The sequence below is a fragment of the Rhagoletis pomonella genome, unplaced genomic scaffold (assembly GCF_013731165.1).
Source record: "Rhagoletis pomonella isolate Grant_MI unplaced genomic scaffold, Rhpom_1.0 Rhpom_scaffold_00013, whole genome shotgun sequence".
Taxonomy (NCBI): domain Eukaryota; kingdom Metazoa; phylum Arthropoda; class Insecta; order Diptera; family Tephritidae; genus Rhagoletis; species Rhagoletis pomonella.
In genome coordinates, this window is record NW_023458567.1 from 14,826,712 (window position 1) to 14,847,926 (window position 21,215).

At 39.1% G+C, this 21,215-nt stretch overlaps 1 protein-coding gene across 1 annotated transcript; it reads right to left on the minus strand.

The window, feature by feature from the left end:
- Window positions 1–19,698: 19,698 nt before the first annotated feature.
- On the minus strand, window positions 19,699–21,006 carry LOC118748369 (putative gustatory receptor 39b). Its single transcript, XM_036482742.1, has 3 exons — window positions 20,032–21,006; window positions 19,801–19,968; window positions 19,699–19,746 (listed from the first exon to the last, which is right to left on the minus strand). Exons 1-3 carry the CDS (start codon window positions 21,004–21,006, stop codon window positions 19,699–19,701), a joined length of 1,191 nt encoding a protein of 396 aa, XP_036338635.1.
- Between the last annotated feature and the right edge of the window lie 209 nt (window positions 21,007–21,215).

Here is a 21,215-nt window from a genome sequence, read left to right on the forward strand (position 1 = left end):
TTTTTGTGCTCTCATGCCACGCTAAACGCCCATTTTCCACTACTGTTGAGGTTTGGTTGAACTGATTGGCTGTAGGCTGCACGCACGGGCAGACGTAGAGTCCGAAAATTGCGGAATAGCGTAGCCAAGCTCGCAGTTGTTGTTCCATCACACGTGCAATCGTATGGGTGTCACTCAACTAGATAACTAGGCATTTACTGAGGTCAGTAGAGTGAAGGACATCATCAGGTAAGAGCGGGCTAAAATACCTGTCCATTGGCTTTTGAGACTATCTACTTAGTTAATATGTATATTAGATATCGATTATGTTAGATAAAATTGATTTATCGTTTTCATTTAGAATTTTAATTGGGTTGCCACCGGTCTAAAAAACTATAAGAAATGAAAGAGATGAGCCTCTAGAAAAGCAAAAATCTTCTATTTTTTTGAATAAGGTTGCCACCAGTTGATACAATTACTGTATACAATCATAATAAGCGCAGGCATCAGTTCTGGACCGTCGCAGTCAAACGTAAAGACTTGCCTTCTACATGTGTAATAACGGATTATTTTTCTGAGCAGGGTTGCCACCTAATAAAAAGTAAAAAGATTTTCACCGTTAGATTACAAAATGAGATATCAAAAGAAAGTGCATGGCCTTCGCATGTAAAAAAACATTATTTTTTTTGAGCAGGGTTACCACCTACTTAAAAATGACTGTCTTCTATACATAGTTTAAAACAAAGTCGAGATTCTTTGAACATGCTAATCTCAAAAACTACTGAACGGATGTAGACGAGATTTTTTAAGTATAATCTGTATCGATAGGAATATTATCTTTAGTACTTTAAATTCCTATAAAGTTGCCACATGTCTAAAATATAATAAGATCCGCACTGGTCTTTGGATTACAAGAAATAAGGTGTCAAATAAAGGGGCTCGGCGTTTAGATGTACAATAATGTATTACTTTTTGAGTAGGTTTGTCACTTTTTAAAAATTATAGCGAAGCACGCCGAGTATTTTGTAGTATTTATTGATTAAATTAAAATTTTCAAACAGCTGGCAACCTTCGAAAAAATATTTTCGGCTGTAAAAGCCATTCCTAAACAAAACCGTCAGCGTTGTCTGGCTGTCAAAAAATTCTCATGCCCATACAATTTGGATGAAGCATACCGAAATAACGCGGCGTCAACGCTTAGCGGTTAGAAAATCCGATTTTGACAGGGCGTTAGGAAGTGAAGTTGGCTGCAGAAAACGGCGAAACTATCATTTTCGTAGTTCCTATGCTTATTGTTGGTGTTATTTCTTCATTTGACCAGCGTTGCCGTTATTGTTTAGGTATTGCACTTCGGCGTTAACGCTAGGCGTCAGAAAACGCCCAATTCAACACTTTTGTGTAGGTATGGCAATAGGCTTTCTTTAACCTATTTCTTTTAACGCCATTCTTCAACATTTTATTTATCTTATAAGTTTTCTTTAACTCAAATTTACAAAAATGGCCTCTCTAATATTGTTTACAATATTTTAAATTGGACCTCTAGCAATGCATCGGTGAGAATTGCATTCAATTTCATGGTAATGCAGTGAGTAAACGAGAAAGTGAAAAATTTTATCTTAAGGCATATTGTAACGTGTTACTCCATCGATACAAAAAGTAAGCGCTTACCAAAAGAAGAAAAGTTTTTGCTGCGAATTTACGCGAATGCATAAGTTTATATTATTTAGCATCACAAATAAATTTCAATACACATTTAAGTTGCAATATCACATATTTGATATAAACCTCCAGACCTATCAGCGTGTCTTCGTACTTGCTAAAAATGTTGTAGAGACATGTACATACATAAGAAACGCGATTCCCTTTTGACTGTCTTTCAAGAACTCAACATGCTTATTGCAAGGAAAGGTCGGTGGATACCGGCCTGCACACATAGGTAAAGTGGTTAGAGGAAACCTTCAAGCATAAAGATTATGCAGGAGGGGCCTTCCTCGATTTCGAGGGGGCCTTCAACAATGTCACTCCAGAGGCAATAGTCAAGTCCAATCAAGGCTTATTTACAGCTTACTTCGTGACAGAACTGTCGGGGAGGAATGGGGGAGCGCCTGCACTCAGCGTAGACTAAATGGGGCACTCCGTAAGGTGGTGTTCTCTCTTCACTGCTCTGGATTGCGGTTATAAACGACCTTCTAGAGGAACTGGAAAAAGTGGGCGGTGTCCTGAAACACGTAACTAGGTGGGCGATCAACGGCGGCCTCTCACTAAATCCCAGCAAGGCGGTACTGGTTGTGTTTACCAGGAAGTACAAGCTACCCGTTATGGCTCTTACCTCGAGTGGGGTGTTCGTCTGTGGCTTTCAGACAGGGTCAAGTACTTCCTGGATAGGAAGATGTCGTGGAAGCCTAACATTGAGGAAAGGTTGAGAAAAGTGTCGGTCGTTTTGCACTTCTGCAGGGAAGCTATCGGTAAAAGGTGGGGTCTCTCCCCTAAAGTAATTCATTAGCTCTATGAAACCAGATTTAAGCCTATCTTTTTTAACGGAGCCCTTGCTTGGTGGAATTCACTAGAGAAGGCTACACTTGTGAAACAACTGGAGCGTTTACAGCGGATCGTCCTAATTGGAATTAGTGGTGCATAAGGAACCACACCTACACTGGCGCTTAATACCGCATGAGAGGACTGGGTAGAACGCTCCTTTTGTGAGATAAAAAAGGAAAATAAGACGTTTCTCTGTTGAAGCAAATGTGTTTATTGTGCACTTTAAAATACTTTTTGCAGCGCAAGACACGATTGACCCAAGCAGTTGCCTCTTCGGCTGATTCCTGCGCATAATGTGGCGTTATCGCACAGGTCACATTTGGATCTCGCTTTGCAAATGCTATTCAATTATCAGCCGTAGGAACTCGGTCGCTGTCAGAAGAGGTTTGTTTTAACAGATTTGACAAGTGGATTGGGACAAGTATATTTGCATTCCAGGAGAAAGCTAGATAAAAAAACCATCGTTTACTTTCGAGCGTAGGTTATTACCGCGACTGTCAGTTCTAAGAACCGGAATGTCGCCCATTTTCTATGACCAAGAGTTGCAGTTGTAGCGCTCTAACCGTGTTTAGATTGGCGAGTCAATTATGTCCATATGTCTGTGCGGCCTAAAAAAGCTATACCTTTTTTATTTATAACATAGCCTCTTGTCCCGTTTTATTAAGTTTTGGTTGCACTTATGAAACGGTTCATAAACTTTATATACTCAAGAATTGAATTACTATTACCAAATAGGTAGCTATAGCTATGCCGATCTGTAAAACAGAAGAAAAATATTGTAACTACTCAACATTTTTGTAGCATACGCATTGGCTCACCGACATGATCAAGCGCAAGTCCAGCGTGAAAAAATTCGTAGCTGTTACTTCAATGCGTTGCAGCTGCAGTTGTGTCGAGAATTGATGAACTAAGAGACGATACGACCGCAATGACTTCGAAAAACGACTAATGATTATTTTGGTCATTAGCGCTGCCATAGAGCGATCCTAAAAGTATGCAGTGTTAAAAAAAAGAATAAAATTGGTTCTCGCTGCTCCCTCTAAGACTCACCAGCTTAATGCAATTATCGCACCACGAGCAAAGATGCCAAATAATTGCTGTCATAGGCAAAAGCCACCAAAAGCAGGCGATATAGTAGTTGCGACGTTCCAGGTAGCCTTCCCAGCTGAGCATTGCCCAATAGAGTGTGCAACCGTAGTCCAACATGTAACTAGTTATAATGCTGAATAGCGACCAACCTGCAAAGTTTATGAGCAATTGAAACCCCCTGAAAAGTAACGAGTAAATCTCTTTGATAGCCAGAAGGCATTCGAGCGATTGCAGCTTCGCGTAGTCAATGTCCATCAGCTGTTGACTCGGTGCCGTGCGATAGGCTACAACTTGGCGCACCTTCACGCAGAGGCACTCCATATAATGCTGCAGTACACGTACATAAATCATCAGTTGGAGTAAGCGAAAACGCATTGTCAGTGCAAACCAAATTGAATTCCAAAAGTAGCCGACATATTGCAATGGCACAAAGTTGTAAATAAACAAGCCATAACAAATGAACGAAATTGATAGCAGATATTTCAAGAGGAAGCGCACATGTTGCGCCAACCAATTGAGTTTGATATCCTGTTTGAGGCGCAATTTAAGCGATAGCTCAATCTCTTGCAGCAGCCGTAGAAATTCCTCATGCTCCTGCTGTCGCCAAATGCCCTCAGCTGCAATAAGCAAAGTCGAAAGCGTTTGAGAAGTGAAAAATAGCGTGGCCACCAACCAGCTGAGCATAGTGCCCGGTATGGGTCTACGCCAGACCAGACCATTCACGTAAAGTGCGCAAATCCATGGAAGAAGCGCATACAGGTAAGCATTTTTTAAGCGTTGATGGCAGTTGATTTTTATGATTACACACCATGCCAGTCGCTTATTTTGTCGGGCTGCTGGACTCGCAGGTGAGCAGTATTCGATTTTATTGGCAGTATGTTCTTCGCATGGCTGCATATAGAGCCCAAATACTATGGAGTAGCGTAACCAAGCGCGTAATTGTTGTTCCATTACACGTGCACACGAACGGCCCGCATTCAACTGGCTACTAATGAAGTCCATAAATAAATTGAGTGCAGGCAGGAGGTGTGGAGAGTTGAAACATTTATCGATTTAGATGACAGGTAAATAGATGTTTTGCGACTTTTGAGATTATCTTCTTGGGTACTTGCATACGATACCACATACACAGGTTATGAGAAAAAAACGTTTAATTTCATGCAATTACTTATTAATTCATTAATACGTTTATTTGCACACGTGCCTGCGGTAGACTGATGGCGGTCATGTCAGCGCGCGATTGTGCATGGCTTAAGGGATATTTTGCTAAAAGTTTTATGTTCAATGCCCGATAAATAATTATGGTGTACAAGTTGTTGGGGGCTGCTAAACATGGGCTGCAACAAGCTTGAAATTCGTCGATCCCTTCTTGGACAAATTAGCAATGTTAATTCTGCCGTCTTTGGACGGTAAGCTAATTTCTACAACCCACATTTGCCTAGTCGTAGTCTCGTAGTCTCTTAACTGATAATGGCTTAGTTTTAGGTGCAACAGGTAAACGGGGCAACTGGGTCAAAAGCGTCAAAGAATAGGTTTTCGACGAAATGTCCCCCGAGAATTACGTGGTGGTTCAGAAAAACCAAGCCTGTTAAGAACTTGGTGATAGTCCTCAGAAAAGTGCAAACAAATCGATAATATCTGGGTGGTATACTATTGTGCAGTTGTCAATGATGCGCTAAGGAGGAGTCCAGCACCAAAGAACTGGTAGGAGATGGCTCGGAAACCATCTAAATCGAACCAGGAATAATTTATGACCCTACATATGCTACGTTCATGGGGAGGCTGGGGAAATGAAATAACCGTTGAAACAGCAAGAGTCGGACCATCTATCGGCTTAATGAGATCGTAGCCATTTGATTGTTCTATGCTGGTTGCCGGGCTAATGCGGGTTCGTCGGGGCTTTGTGAAGTGCAGTATATTTTAATCTACATAGCACCGAAACAATTACGTTGTCGTTTGCTGAGTTCGCTCAAAATCACTCAAAAAATATCTCAGGCAATGCCTTAAACATTTCTTAAAGAAGCAAGAGATACAAGCGTCTCAGAGAAAATTGAACGCTATTCTGCTCCAATAGAAGTACATAGTTAACTCACTTGATAAAACTGCCTATGATAGAATAATAGAAAGATATAGTCCTTCATTTATGCACCGTAACTTATTTTATTAATATTATTTATAATAATGTCAGCCTTGAAATCCAACGGAGTATCACTCTTGCCAACAAGTGCTACTTTGGGCTGAGTAGGCAATTGAGAAGTAAAGTCCTCTCTCGTCGTACAAAGATCACACTCTATAAGTCACTCATCATGCCTGTGCTGGTGTATGGCGCGGAGGCATGGACAATGAAAGCATCTGATGAGGCGGCTCTTGGAGTTTTCGAGAGAAAGATTCTGCGAAAAATTTACGGACCTTTACGCGTTGGTGATGGCGAATATCGCAGACAATTTAACGATGAGCTCTATGAGCTTTACAACGATATAGACATAGTGCAGAGAATTAAAATTCAGCGGCTCCGCTGGCTTGGCCATGTCGTTCGAATGGACAGAAACGCTCCTGCTCTGAAAATATTCAACGCGGGCCGCGATGCTGGTAACAGAGGAAGAGGAAGGCCTCCTCTGCGTTGGAAAGACCAGGTGGAGAAGGACTTGGCTTCATTTGGCATTTCCAATTGGCGTCAGTTAGCACAGAAGAGAAATGACTGGCGTGCTGTTTTGGAATCGGCCAAAATCGCTTAGGCGGTTACAGCGCTAATAAAGAAGAAGAAGAAGAAGAACTTATTTTATTACTTTTCTCTCTTGCAGGCATTACTCTCTCACGGATTTGCGGTTCCATATGTAACGTTATTTAACTCTTGCTCCAGGGCCAACCACTCCAGCTCTAAATTTAAAAACTGTGTTAGCATTATCAAATTTGTTATTGACAGGACGAGAATCTGTAAAAAGAAATTCGTCTTTTATTTAATATTTTAGATAAAAAATGTTCTAAAACAATTACTAAACTCACGTACACTCTTCAAAAGCCCCAGTTCCAAGATGAAAAAATTGTGTGCCATTACCTCGATTCGTTGCAATTTTAGTTGTGCCGAAAAACGATGCAAAACTAGGCGATAGGAAGCCATATATTCCATGGAACTCAACACTTTTATTTTGCTTATTAAATAGGCTATGTTGCCACCCTAAAATTATGCAGCATTTTTTTTAAATATTTCAAGCATAGTTTTACGGCGCATACCAATTCTTTGCACTTCTCACACAGATAACACAAATAGCCCATGATTACAACAAGCGGCACAAATGTCAACGGACCGGCCATGTAGTAGTTCTGCCGATTTGGGAATCCATCCAAACTGAGTAGCATCCAATAGATATTGCAAGTCATGTCAAAAATATAGCAGATGACAATGCCGAACACTGACCAGCCAGCAAAGTAGTTCAATAGCGCAAACGCCTTGTAGATGCGGTCATGAACCTCCCCGATGGCCAGCAGGTATTCAAGTGAAGCCAGTCTACGGCAGGACACATAGGTGATATCCAACATTTGGCGCTGTGGAGCCAAACGATAGGCAGCAATTTGCTGTAACTTGGCGCAAAGACACTGCAGATAGTGTTGCAGTATGCGCACGTAAATTAAGAGTTGTATGAGACGCACACGCAAGGTGAGTATAGACCAAAGCCCATGCCAAAAGAAGCCAATGTAGTTGATCCAGAATGAGGTTACCATAAAGAGTGCAAATGTGATTAAGGAAAACGCAACCAAGCTGCCGGTGAGGAAGTACACGTCTTTCAGCAGCGCCGACTTCTGCACATCCTGCCGCAGACGTAACTTGAAGCAAACTTCGATCTGCTCGAGTAGCTGTAGAAAAGCGGTGTGTTGGGAGTGTCTACAAACTGCTTCCATGATAATAAGCAGATTTGTGCCTAGCTGGAAAGTGAAGAGTATAACTGTGACGATACAGGTGAGCTGCAGTGTAGGTACGCTACGACGCCAGTGGATGCCGTGCGCGTAAAGCGTGCAGAGCATTAATGTTAGCAGGGAAATATAGAGGTGTTGCGGGCGAAAGATGCATCTACAGCGAGCGACCAACCAGTTTGAATGCTTGCGATTTGGAGCTGCTCGAAAGTATTTGCGCTTCCTTTCTGGAGTATTGTCGTTGTCGGCGTCGTCTTGCGTTGACTTTACGTAAATGCCAAAGAATAGGCAGACGCGTAGCCAAATACGTAGTGCTTGCTTCATTTCGCCGGCCAAGAATAAACTCGGCTGAGCGTTGTGGTAAATTCTCCACTCGTGGAAAAGTGTATGCATTTTGTTTAATTGGTTTTTGATAATATCCTGTTTGAGATAGTAGTAAGAGATACGCAGCTCCTCGTTGAGTAGAAGACAAAAACACTAATACAAACACAAATTTGCACTGTTTTTATACCACAAAACATTCAACTGAATGCCTTCAATGTAAAAAAATAAAAAGTCAGTTGCTCTCCTCCATCTAAAATCGAACGAACACTCCACTTTCTGCTCCGTATTTGCATTTTTTTTGGCATTTTTGTACCACGGCCTAAGAGCTGCCTATTAATAGCAGAAATTTCAAATAAATAACAGTCATTTTGATGCTTGTCGGGTCTCGTCGGGCAATATTCTTTTATAGGGATAAACATATTTTGGATCCTTGGAAATAAACCTCTGTTATAAAATTGTTCGCCAACGTCTCCTTTCTCCGCTATTTAAAGTCGAAGTTTAAGATCCTTCAAAAGATATTCCAAGCAGAAATGTTCAACGGTTAATTATAGGGAGAGTCGATGCTGGCATAATTAAAAATCTGATAGTTTGATCGAATATTATTTGTCAAAGATCTGGTGAAAAAACCCGATGCTCCGCTAGTTTCTTCCTACTGCTTTCTTTATCAGTAAAAATAACTTAATATTATTAGAAAACGAATGAGGAAAAGTGCGCTCGATGCTCAAATGCTTTCGTCGGAGCTGAGTACCGCGATTTACTGATTTATATGTCCTCAAATTTCAGTGATCACGGAATATCTTTAGATGAACTATGCAACTGGACAATAACACTCTCTATTCAGCTTCGACGAGAACGTATGGGTCTTTAACACACTTTACTCCATTCTTTTTTTTTATATTTCTAAGTTATTGATTTCATTTAATTTGAGAAAGCATCAAAATTTTAGAAGCTGAAAAATTTACACAATTCACAATTATTCGTAAATGGGAGCCAATCTGAAAAAACGGAGGGCATATCCGAACTCGCCGATCTAAATATGCCCAAATAAATACGAATGCCGTTTTCGAATTTTTGTGGAGAAGGTTTTTTGTAGACTTATGGTATTCGATGGATGAATATTTCACGAAAACGAACCTAAGATAAATGTAATTAGTATTTTTTTCTCATATAAATGCCTAATTATGATTAAGTTTCGTGCTTTCTTTCATTACTTATCAGAAAAACACACCAAATAATTTTGACCGGTTTACTGTACGTTGGCGAAAAGATTTACATGATTTCTTATACACACATTATAATTTATGAATAATTTTGTGATAGATCTTTAGTTGTAACTGAGTTTATAAATATAATTTAAGAGTACAAAAACTGTATTAATATAACAAGATACGCAGCTATCGCTGTGATAATCTGAAAGGAGAATAAAAGAAAACACAATCTTTCTAAACAATACCAAAGCACACTCTCAAGCTTACCGACATCAGCAAATGCCCATCTAAAATGAAGACATGCTTTGCAGATACCTCGACACGCTGCAGCTGCAGCTGTATAGTAAACTGATGTAATGCCCGGCGATAAGTTGCCAAGGAAGCAGCCGTACTTTTAATCAATATTTTGCTTAATAAGTGGGCTAGTGAACGATCCTAAAAATATGCAATGTTTTTGTATAGAGTTTTCAAAGAATATTAAACTTTTAACCATACAAGCTGCTTGCAAGTCTCACACAACCGGCAAATATGCCACACCACCGCGATCATAGGCAAAAGCCACCACAAGCTAGCCAAGTAGAAATTACGTCGCGAGGAATAGCCCTCTAAGCTTAATATTGTCCAGTATATATTACAGCTGATATCCAGCATATAGCAAGTGACAATGCTAAGCAGCGACCAGCCGGCGAATTTGTTTAACAATTGAAATGCATCGAAGAGCAGCGCATAAATCTCTTTGATGGCGAGCAGGTATTCATGCGATTGCAGATTCGCATAGTTGATGTCCAACAATTCACGCGTGGGCGCTGTGTGGTAGGCTACAATTTGACGCAACTTCACGCAAAGGCATTCCATGTAGTGATGCAGCACACGCAAGTAGATCACAAGTTGAATAATGCGTATACGCATTGTGGTCATGAACCATAGGCCATACCAAAAATAGCCGACATATTGCAGCCATAGTGTAGACAACAGGAAGAGAGAAATACCGCTGAATGCAAGTGTTAGCTGATAGCAAAGATAGCGACGTAAGTTCGTTGAGAAATTCCGTTCAACAGTGTCCTGCCGTAGACGCAGCCTGAAAGACACACTAATCTGTTGAACCAGAAGGAGAAAGGTCTCGTGCTCCTGCTGCTTCCACAGCGTTTCGTAGATAATCAGGAAGTTGGCCATGGCTTGTGAAGTGAAGAGTATGGTGGCCACAAACCATGTGAGCATGGTAGATGGTAAACGTTGCCGCCAGATCACGCCATGCGCATAAAAAATGAGTACCAATGGTAGTTGCATAGAGATGCAGAAGCGTTGTAGGTTGAAGCTTCTGCTGCGGCGCGCAACACAGCGCAGTCGACGTTTAGAGTTTGCTTCAATAGGCTGAATGCCATGAATTATGGGGATAGTTGTGGACGCGTCTCGCGAGTAAATTCCTAAGACCGCAGCGTACCGAAACCAAGCGTGCAATTGTTGATCCATTGCGGGTTTAAAATAGACTGCGGTTAGTTGTTGTTTCCAATCAATAGCCACACTACATGCGTTCTTATAGTGATTGACAGTTTTGTTTATGGTTTGTTAGACAGTAGATCGATCGTATCAGTGTGTTGGTCGGAAATAGTGTTCATTTTAATAAACAAACATTCGGGTTATATTTAGAGTTTCAATATACAAATAAATTGGCCTGATAATTTTTAAACAGAAAGTAACAAATTAAGATTTAAATATATGAATGAAATGAAAATTTTTCGAAAAAATCCCAAAAAGTTTCCACTGTAATACACAAAAGGTCGAAAGCTCTTAAAAAAGTTTCGATGAGCTTTTGAAAGTTTTGAAAAAAATTCCAGGATAATTTAAAAAATACCCTAAAGTCCGAAAATACACAAAAAAGCCCCAAAGTTGCCAAACTTTTTTTTACAAATTTTGAAAGCCCTCGAAAAGAGTCCTAACGCCCTGGAAAGTTTCGAAAGAACTTCGAAAAGTTCTAAGAATATATATCGAAAATCCCTTAAAGTTCGAAAAATCATGAAAAAATCTAAAATCTTTTGAAAATCATTTGGAAGAAATTTTAATGAACTCTGGGAGCTCCTAGAAAAATCCCAAACACACTGAAAAAAGTCTGGAAAATTTCTTCACGTTAGAAACGTTCTTAAAAAATACCAAAAAATCCCATAGAAAAATCGAACAATTCCGAATGCTCCTGAAGAAATGCGAAACTTCGGAAAAAGTCCCAAAAATATTTACACCATGCCGTGTGAAAAAGTACAATAAAATATCGAAAAGGTTTAGAAAGGGGCAAAAAGCAATCTAAAAAGGCTTTGTGAAGCGTGTAACGGTGAAAAAAAACGTGAATAGTCCCGAATGAGGAGCAAAAGATTACGAAAAATCTCGAAAACCCCGGAAAAAGGTCAAGAAAAAAATCTTTAAGATCCCAAAAAGTCCTGAAAAACGTAAATATTCCGTAAGCTCCCCAATAAATCCCGAAACATCCTGAATAAAATTCCGAAAATTTTTGTGTTAGGATAAACCAATAAATGAAATGAAATGAAAGTGAAAAGGTGCGACTCTCATTAAGTATTAAAATAACACCTAGTGCTCCAGAAAGAAATTAAGAAAAACCATAGCAGTGCGAAATGCCTGAGAAAATCCCCGAAGAGATGCGAGTAAGAAACGAAAAGCTCCAAAAAGCTCTGCCAAAATCATGCCGAGTTTGGTTCCGATAATATCCGCAAGGGCAGTAAAATATTTCAGTATTCCAAAGAGGCCGAAAGATATTGAAAAAATACTGATTCCAGAAAAGGACCACATAAAACAAATTTAATCACGAAAAATTCCGAGAGAGAATCTGAAAGTCCTCGACGAAAAAATCCCGATTCCCGAAAATTCCCGTAGCCCACACAAGTAAATACGAAAAATTCCGAAAACGACTGTAAGCATTCCGAAAAAACAGAAAACTTCTGAGAAAATTTCGAAAACTTCCACAAGTCGAGAAAAAAAATACAGGTAGGTGGTGAAAAATTATTGAAAAATCAGTCTTGCAAATCCTTAATGCCGAGAAGTCCACATAGAAAACGAATATTCAAGAAAAATTCCGAGGCTTGTCTCAGAAAACTTTAAAAATTTGAAAATCTTTCGAAAAACGCCTGTGAAAATCTGAAGCGACTTGAAATACAGTAAAGTTCTGAAAAAAGGTTTCATAAGCTTCGGGTAATCCCGAAAAAAATCAGAGAGGTTTAAAAAAAATTTCGAAAGTCCTCAAAAGTCCAAACTGCCTGAAATAATTCGAAAAGTTTTGGAAGTCAAGACTAATGCCGAAAAATCTAGAAATGAACTGAATAAGTCTTGGAAGTTCTCTAAAAATTTTAGAAAAATTTTAGAAATTATCAATAACTCCCGAAAGAACACAAACAAGACGCAAAAAGTCTAGAAAATATCCAAAAACTGCTGCGAAAAATTTGACGAAATTCCAAAATTACATGAAAAAAAAACCAAAATGTTCCGCAGGCTCAATAAGAACATCCCCAAAAAATTCAGAGAGGCTCTCAGACAAGATCTCGGGGAATCAGTAACGTCCAGAAAAAAATTCTGAACGAGTCCATAAAGGTTAAAAAGGAAAAACTTCGGAAAAAAATTACAAAAAAAACTCGAAAACTTTTTCTCGGAGAAAAAGAACCGAAAAGTTTCAAAATGTCCCGAAGAACTCCCAAAAAATTCTGAAGAAAAAACGTGAAAAATTATGAGTCGATTAATTTTTTATAAATTCAAAAAACATTTTGCTAGAAATGAAATCAAACGAAAATGTCATATTTAAGGCAGCACCGGTGGAAGGTCATCTAAGTTTTCATCAGCGCACGCAAGTTACGAAAAATTAGACAAAAAAGCTTTTAATATTTTTTAAGAAAAATATGCTGGACAGCGAACACTCAGACGTATTCAGAGCAGATTAAAACTGTATAAGTATCACCAGATGCATAGCCATGGCAGTGGAAATCTACAAAGTGTTGATAAATATGTTTACTCTTTTAGAATTATGGAAATCATTGCATACAGGCAGGCGCTTACCGACATGACAAAGGGCAAATCTAAAACAAAGAAACCCCGCGCTGCCACTTCAATGCGCTGCAGCTGCAATTGCATGGAAAATTGTTGCAACACTAAGCGATAATGAGCGCCTGCTCCCGCTGAACTCAACAAAATAATTTTGCTTAGTAAATGTGCCACTCTGCGTCCCTGTAAGAAAGGGCCGAGATTATCTCTCGAAATTTGTTAATATAATGAAAGGTGAAAATAGTACCAACTGCTTGCAATTATCGCTCAAATAACACAAATACCACACATATGTGGCGACCGGTATGAACCACCACAGGTCGGCCCAGTAGTAAAAGCGACGTACGCCATTATTATCTAAACTTAGCAGCATCCAGTAGAAATTTGAGCCCAAATCGAGCATAAATGAAGTCATGATACCGAGTAGCGACCAGCCAGCAAAATCATTCAGCAGTTCAAATGCTTTGTGGAGCAACGCATACATCTCTCTGACTGCCAATAAATACGCCAGCGTATCAAGTCTGCCATACTCTAGCATGTCCAATAACTGCCGAGTTGGCGCCACGCGAAAGGCGACAATCTGCTCCAACTTCACACACAAACCAAACAAATAGTGGCGCAATATCTGCATGTACACCAACAGCTGGAGCGTGCGTACACGTGCGGTGCATATGAACCACAGTCCACGCCAAAAGTAAGCTCCATAGTCCACTAATACAAAAGAAGCCACCATGAAAGGGAGTACACCGAGCATGGATAGCGCTAGTTGGTAGATGAGAAAGCGTTTCAATTGCCCTAGCAGCTCAGAGCTACGCGCGTCCCAACTCAGACGCAAGCGGAATGACTCCTCGATCTCTTGTAGCAACAAGAGGAAGGTCTCATGCTGTCGCTGCTTCCGCACTGCGTCCAAGAGTATAAGCAAATTTGTGATGTATCTTGTTGTGAAGAGTATAGCAACCGGTATAAAATGGAATGTTAGCCCATGGGGGAAGGTGTACCAATAGATGCTGCTCACAAATAATGCGGAACCGACAGCGCACAGTAGGCAAGCATAGCAGCGTTGTAGCGTATAGTGGCGATTTGGTGATTGTTTAGCTGCTATGCAAATGGTAGAGTTCACTTTTATGCAATTAGTTGAGCTATTACTGTAAGTGCTTGGCGTTGCATCTAAATATATGCCAAAGTAAACACAAACGCGCAACCAACTGCGTAGCTGTTGCTCCATTGCCCGCCGCCTTGAAACTTTGAAGCGCATTTAAAGCGACGCGCTAACAGTATTTGATACGATTGACAGGCGTTTTGATGGTGGATTGTATTATTAATTGCTAATGACAATACAAAATCGATTTGGCATGTTAACTGTGAAAGGCTATAAATATACTGCAGCTGGTGGCAAATTTCATTGCTGAGGTCAACGAATAAAATTAGCGCAGCACGCCAGTGAGCCTGGCCTAGTTGGGGGATAAGGAAAGAGCGCGGCGCCAAAAAGTAAGCAACTTACTTAGTATGATTTGAATCGGGGTTTCGTCCTTTAGTTCTTCATAATGCTGCAATATTATTGTTAAGTAGTACATACGTATTTATGTACTTTTATGTATTTCATAAAATCCTCTTGTGGAATTAAGATTTCCATGCTTTCAACGCAATGGGACGTATGCTGGGTTTGAGATGGCAGAGTGTGTAATAACACCGCAGAAAAAAATAGGCGACCGATTTACCTGAGGTAGGAGTACCTCTAAAGAGAATCTAACTCTATCCAAATGTTGGAAGTTCTCGCGAAATGTAAGGTTGACATCACCGCAGAACACGGAAATGCGACGAACGAGACAAGGCTGAAAGCAATAAACAGCAGGCGGAATTAATATACCACAGCTGCCACCAGACGGCCGACAATTTCGGCGTGGAGTTGGTGTTTTGGGCGGAGACTTCGAAATATTGACTCCAGCTTCAGCTCATTACCATTAGCTGAAATAAATATGTATATAAAGAGCAGGTTATATGACTCATGCACGGATACGTAGCAAAGTGTATGCAATCGTAGCAAAGTGTATACATTTTGTGGGTATGCATTTAGAATAATTGGTTTTAGATAGCAGTGAGCGATAAACAGCTCATTCGTTGAGTAGACGACAAAGACACTAACACAAACAAAAATCGCACTTTTCTATACCACAAAAGATTCAGCTGAATGTTTTCAATGTAAAAAAATAAAAAGTCAGTTGCTCTCCTCCGTCTAAAATGGATCGAATACTGCACTTTCTGCTCCGTTTCTGCATACTTTTTGGCATTTATATACCACCGCCTAAGAGCCGCCTCATCGAAGTGAAAACTTTTGTACCAGCATCTTTTCATAAGCGCCCACTTTGTTTCAGCTTGAACAGCACGCGCTTCAACCATATTACGTGTATCTACAGTGGCCTCTTAACACTAACTATCTGCGCACTCTACGTACACGCTCTCCTCGGATCTGACATCGTACCCACACTACCACTCACCTGGGTAGCTACATTGGCAATCTACACTATTCAGCTGTGCACAAATATTCTTATAATAATGGAATCAGTTTTTAGAGGCTCACAGCATGCCGCTTTTCTACAGCTACTCGAGCAGCTAGAAGCCTCGTTCAAGTTGCGTTTGCGGCAGGATGTGCGTAAGCCTGTCCCGCACTTACAACACTTCATTTGCAACTTGTTTGTGTTCTCCTTTTTTCCACTTGCGTTCTTCATAATTACTTCCCATTGGCTCGACTTCATTGGCTTCTTTTGGCATGGCTTGTGGTCTATACTCACCTTACGGGTGCGCATCATCCAAATTTTGGTCTACGTGCGCTTACTACAGCACTATCTGGCGTGTCTTTGCGTGACGTTGCAACAAATTGTAGCCTATCGGCTGTCACCACAGCAAATCAGGTTGAATCAAGAATGTGAGCAGCAGCAGTCTCTGGAATGTCTGTTAGCTGTCAAGGAGATCTATACCAGCATTTGCAAGGCATTCGCGTTACTAAATTACTTCGCAGGCTGGTCACTCTTCGGGATTGTCATCTGCTACATGCTTGACGCCACTTGCAACATTTATTGGACGCTGATGAGCGTAAATGGATTTCCCAATCGGCGTTACTATTTTATTGCAGGCCCGCTAACGTTCTTACCGCTTGTGGTGATCATTTGGTACTTGTGTTTTTTGTGTGAGAAATGCAAAGCAACGGTGGGTGACGGAAAACTATTCCCAAAAAAATTGCTAAATAAATGCTGCATACTTTTAGGGCTCCAACATAAACCACTTATTGAATAAGATAAAAATTTCGAGTTACACTGTGTCTTTGGCATCTCATCGTCTGTTATTGAATGAATTTTGCTCACAGTTACAACTACAACGCATTGAAGTAACGGCACAGAATTTCTTCACTCTGGATTGCCAGCTACTGATGACTGTACGTAAAGTGAGATATACTCACAAGAATATTTAATTATCTCGCTCCATTTATTTCATTCGATTTCAGATCATACATGTGACAGCCAACAGTTTGGTTATACTTGTGCAATTCCTGTTGTTCTGGTTGGACTTGGTTGGCGGCAATGTTTTGCGCGACGGCACATTGAAAATTGTAGGCTGGTATAATTCGACGTTGTAGCTAACATCATGCTGCAATTCTGTAGAAAATAAGTTAATGTTTGATGTATAAAACTTTAATAAATCCAACTTCTATCATAAAAATTTGCCAGGAGGACATACGGCTCGTCCTAATAAATGTAAAAAAATCAAAGAAATTTTGTAATGAGCATATACAGGTAAATTGAAGAATATGAGTGATTTCATATGAACCTACCAGAGAGCTGTAAGAATGTAATCGATACGCTAACGTTTTTCCTTCAATACATGCTCAGTGTAAAACCCTAAATAAATTAAAGAACTTAAAAAAAACTTTCAGAAAGAATTCAAAAAAATCGTAATATGCACCGAAAATTACAAGAAAATGCAATTTATTCCAAAAAATATAAGAAAACTGGCGAAAAAATCACTGTGAGTTCAAAAAATGCAGAAATAATGAAACATCAAAATGCTACAATATTAAACAAAATCGGAATGTTCGGAAAATCTCGAAAAGAGTAAAAAAGTATCTCCAAAAATCTGGTAAGACCCTCAAAATTTGAGAAAAGGCCCAAAATATATCGAAAAATGCTTACATACCTCGAAAACACAAGGTACGAAAACATTGAAAAAAGGTTGAAAAAATCATGAAAATTTCTTGTTCGACCCGAAAAGTTCTAAAAGATGTCTGAATAAATGAAAGATATGTTTCATAAAAAAATCCGAAGTATATCGTCAATATTGTCGCACACAACCCTAAGTCCCGAAAAAACGCAAAGAAAGCGAAATATCCCATAAAATCAAAAAAATTAAGAGAACATTCTGAAATGCTTTGAAACAGCTTCCAAACCCATCAAGAACAGAGTTTGACGAAATCCCAAAAGGTTCCGCCAATATTTTGTAAAGTTCGAAAAATTTTGAGATTTTTTCAAGTTTTTAAAAATTCGCAGAATTAAAAAAGTGAATAATAAATTATAAAAAATAATTTTTAAGAAAAAAAACTTCACTAAACTCATGATCGAATGATCGGACTTAAGCAAATAAGTATGTTGAGGTTCCCTTAAATCCGAAAAGTTATGAGAAGTAATCCAAAAAAAAAAAAGAACTGATATTCTGATATATTTTTAAAAACCCGAAAAAATAAGGACCAAAATGGAACAACGCACCCAAACACATCCGATTTTTTTTTAAAAGTCCCTAAAAGTTCCCTGCTGCAAGTTTCGAAAAAGTCAACAAAACCCCGAAATCTGGACAAAGTCACGAAATGTTTCCGAAATATTTTGAAAGTTCCCCAAAAGTTTCGGGAAATGCTATGAGGACCAAAAAATGGAGGTTGAAAAAAAGAACAACGAGAAAGTAAAAAAAAAATTTAAAGCTACCAAAAAGCCTCATAGCCAAGAAATTCCCAAAAAAGTGAAAAGTCCCGAAAAATGTCAAATTTGAGAAATGGTTCGAGAAAACTTTGCAATGATAAGATTTAAGTAAATAAATAGCTGAACATGAAAATTGTTGAAAAATCCCAGAAAAAGCATAGATTACGCAATCCCGAAAAGTTAGGAAAAAGGCTAAAAGCACTTAAAATAAAAATGGATAAATTCTGAAAAATTTTGTAAAAATACTAATCTTTCTGTAAATTTAAGAAATTGTTTTTGAAAAGTTCTGAGGAAATCACGAAAATTTCAAACGCTCTTAAAATATACTGATAAATCCAGAACAAAATATGAAAAATTCTTAACATTGCTGAAAACAAATCCGAAGGTAATTAAAGTACATAAAAATCGAAAAGTTCCGAGAGCAAGCCGAAAAGTGCAATACGCCCCGAAAAATGTCAGAATAAGCCAAAGAAGCCCAGCAAAAGAATCGCTACAAGTCCGAAATGCCTTAAGAAATCTGAAAAGTTTTGGTACAATTTGGTAGCAGTCCCTAAAATATTAAGAAAGGTGCCGAAAAGATATCGAAGAAACTCTTGAAACCTTCTGAAGGAATTCCAAAATGAAACATAAAAGATTCCGAAAGTTGCTGAAAATTTCTGAACACTAACAAAAAAGTTTCGAGAATATTTTGAGCGTTCTCATCAGTCCCAATAAAATTTTGCCAAAATCCGCAAACGTCAGAGGGAGCACTGAAAGTGCGAAACGCTAAAAACCCACCAGAATTCTTAAAAAATGTTTAACAGTAAGCTACGGAAAACTTATCGAAAATTATCGAAACATTTTAAAAAGCACTGAACGTCCCGAAAAAAACCATTATATCATATATATATATCATATATAGATAAGCAAGATCATGAAAATATATCGAGAAGAATATAAAATTCCGCAAAAAAAGAACTTTTCGAAGAAAATCTTAAAAAATTCATGAAAAACATTGAACAAGTTTTAGTATTGTTCTGAAAAAGTCTCATAAAGTTGCGTGATCTTTTAAAATCGTTTTATTCTGGATACTAGATGATTCCTAATGTCAATCGTTATCGATGTTATTGACTCACTGTCGATAAGGATGTTTGACATTGAGCAACCGGCCCTGAGTGTTTAGCTGCAATTCGAAAATAAAACTAGGATTAAAAATTTATTAAATTTATTTTTAGGTCAATTTGAGCATAGACAATATCGGGAAAAGATCGCCTAAAATGTTGCGATGTATTAAAATGGCAAAAAATAGACTACTATTATTTTTAATAAAAATATGAGCGAAGAGACTTAAAACACAACTAAAAATCGTCAAAGTAGCGCTTACGACAATCTTTTATCCAGGCGACGATATATGAATGTTTATAAACCTTTTAATAATTTTTCAACAAAAATAAGCTGAAACTTATATAAAAATCACACAACATAACATATGATGTCCTGAATGTATAAATATTTATGCCTAAAATTAGCTAACATGTAAAAGACGTATGCAAGACCACCTTGGTGACATGTCATTAAAGATGTCTTCGATGTAGCGGTAAACCAAAAATTATTAATCACGGCTAAATCGCATGCGAAATAATGGAGATTAGAAGTTGAAACTGTTTATATTCGGCTTAAAACTGTATAAGTATCACCAAATGCATAGCCATGGCAGTGGAAATCTACAAAGAGTGGATTAGGATTATAAAAATCGTTGCATACAGGCAGGCGCTTACCGACATGACGAAGGGCAAATCCAGAACAAAGAAACTCCGCGCTGATACTTCAATGCACTGCAGCTGCAATTGCATGGAAAATTGTTGCAACACTAAGCGATAATGAACACCCGATCTCGCTGAGCTCAACAAAATAATTTTGCTCAATAATTGCGCCACTCTGCGTCCCTGTAAGAAAGGGCAAGATTGCCTTTAGAAATTTGCCAATATAGTGAAAGGTGAATATAGTACCAACTGCTTGCAACTATCGCACAAATAACACAAATACCACACATATGTGGCGACCGGTATGAACCACCACAAATCGACCAAGTAGTAATAGCGGCGTCCACGAAAATTATCGAAACTTTGCAGCATCCAATAGAAATTTGAGCTCAAATCGAGCACAAAAGTAGTCATAATGCCCAGTAGCGACCAGCCAGCAAAATCATTTAGCAGCTGAAATGCCTTATCGAGCAACGCATAAATCTCTCTGACAGCCAAGAAATACGCCATCGTACCAAGTCGGCCATAGTCCATGTCCAACAACTGCCGACTTGGTGCCATCCGATAGGCCACAATCTGCTCCAACTTCGCGCACAAACCAAACAAAAAGTGACGCAGAATCTGCATATACACCAGCAGCTGGAGCGTGCGTACACGTGCGGTGCATATGAACCACACTCCACGCCAAAAGTAACCGCCATAGTCCACTGAAACAAAAGTGGCCACCATGAAAGGCAGTAGGCCTATCACGGATAGCACTAGTTGGTAGATGAGAAAGCGTTTCAATTGCTTTAGCAGCGCAAAGCTACGCGCGTTCCAACTCAGACGCAAACGGAATGACTCCTCGATCTCTTGTAGTAACAAGAGGAAGGTCTCATGCTGTCGCTGCTTCCACACTGCGTCCAAGAGTATAAGTAAATTTGCGATGTATCTTGTTGTGAAGAGTATAGTAATCGCTATCCAATTGAGTGTTAAGCCCTCTGGAAAGGGGTGCCAATAGATGCTGCCCACAAATAAAGCGGAACTGATAGAGCACAGTAAGCAATTATAACAGCGTTGTAGCGTATAGTGGCGATTTGGCGATTGTTTAGCCGTAATGCAAATGGTGGAGTTCAATTGTATGCAATTAGTTGAATTATTACTGTAAGTGCTTGGCGTTGCATCTAAATATATGCCAAAGTAAACACAGAAGCGCAACCAACTGCGTAGTTGTTGCTCCATTTTGCGCTGCCTTGCAGCGTTTAAGTGCATTTAAAGCGGCGAGCTAATAGTATTTGATATGATTGACAGGCGAATTGATGGCCGAGTGTATTATTAATTGCTAGTGACAATGATAAATCGATTTGGATAAGCTATGCATAAATACGATTATACTTACGAAAGCTGGTGGTAAATTTTATTACTTTTACATTTGGGAACTATACAAAATA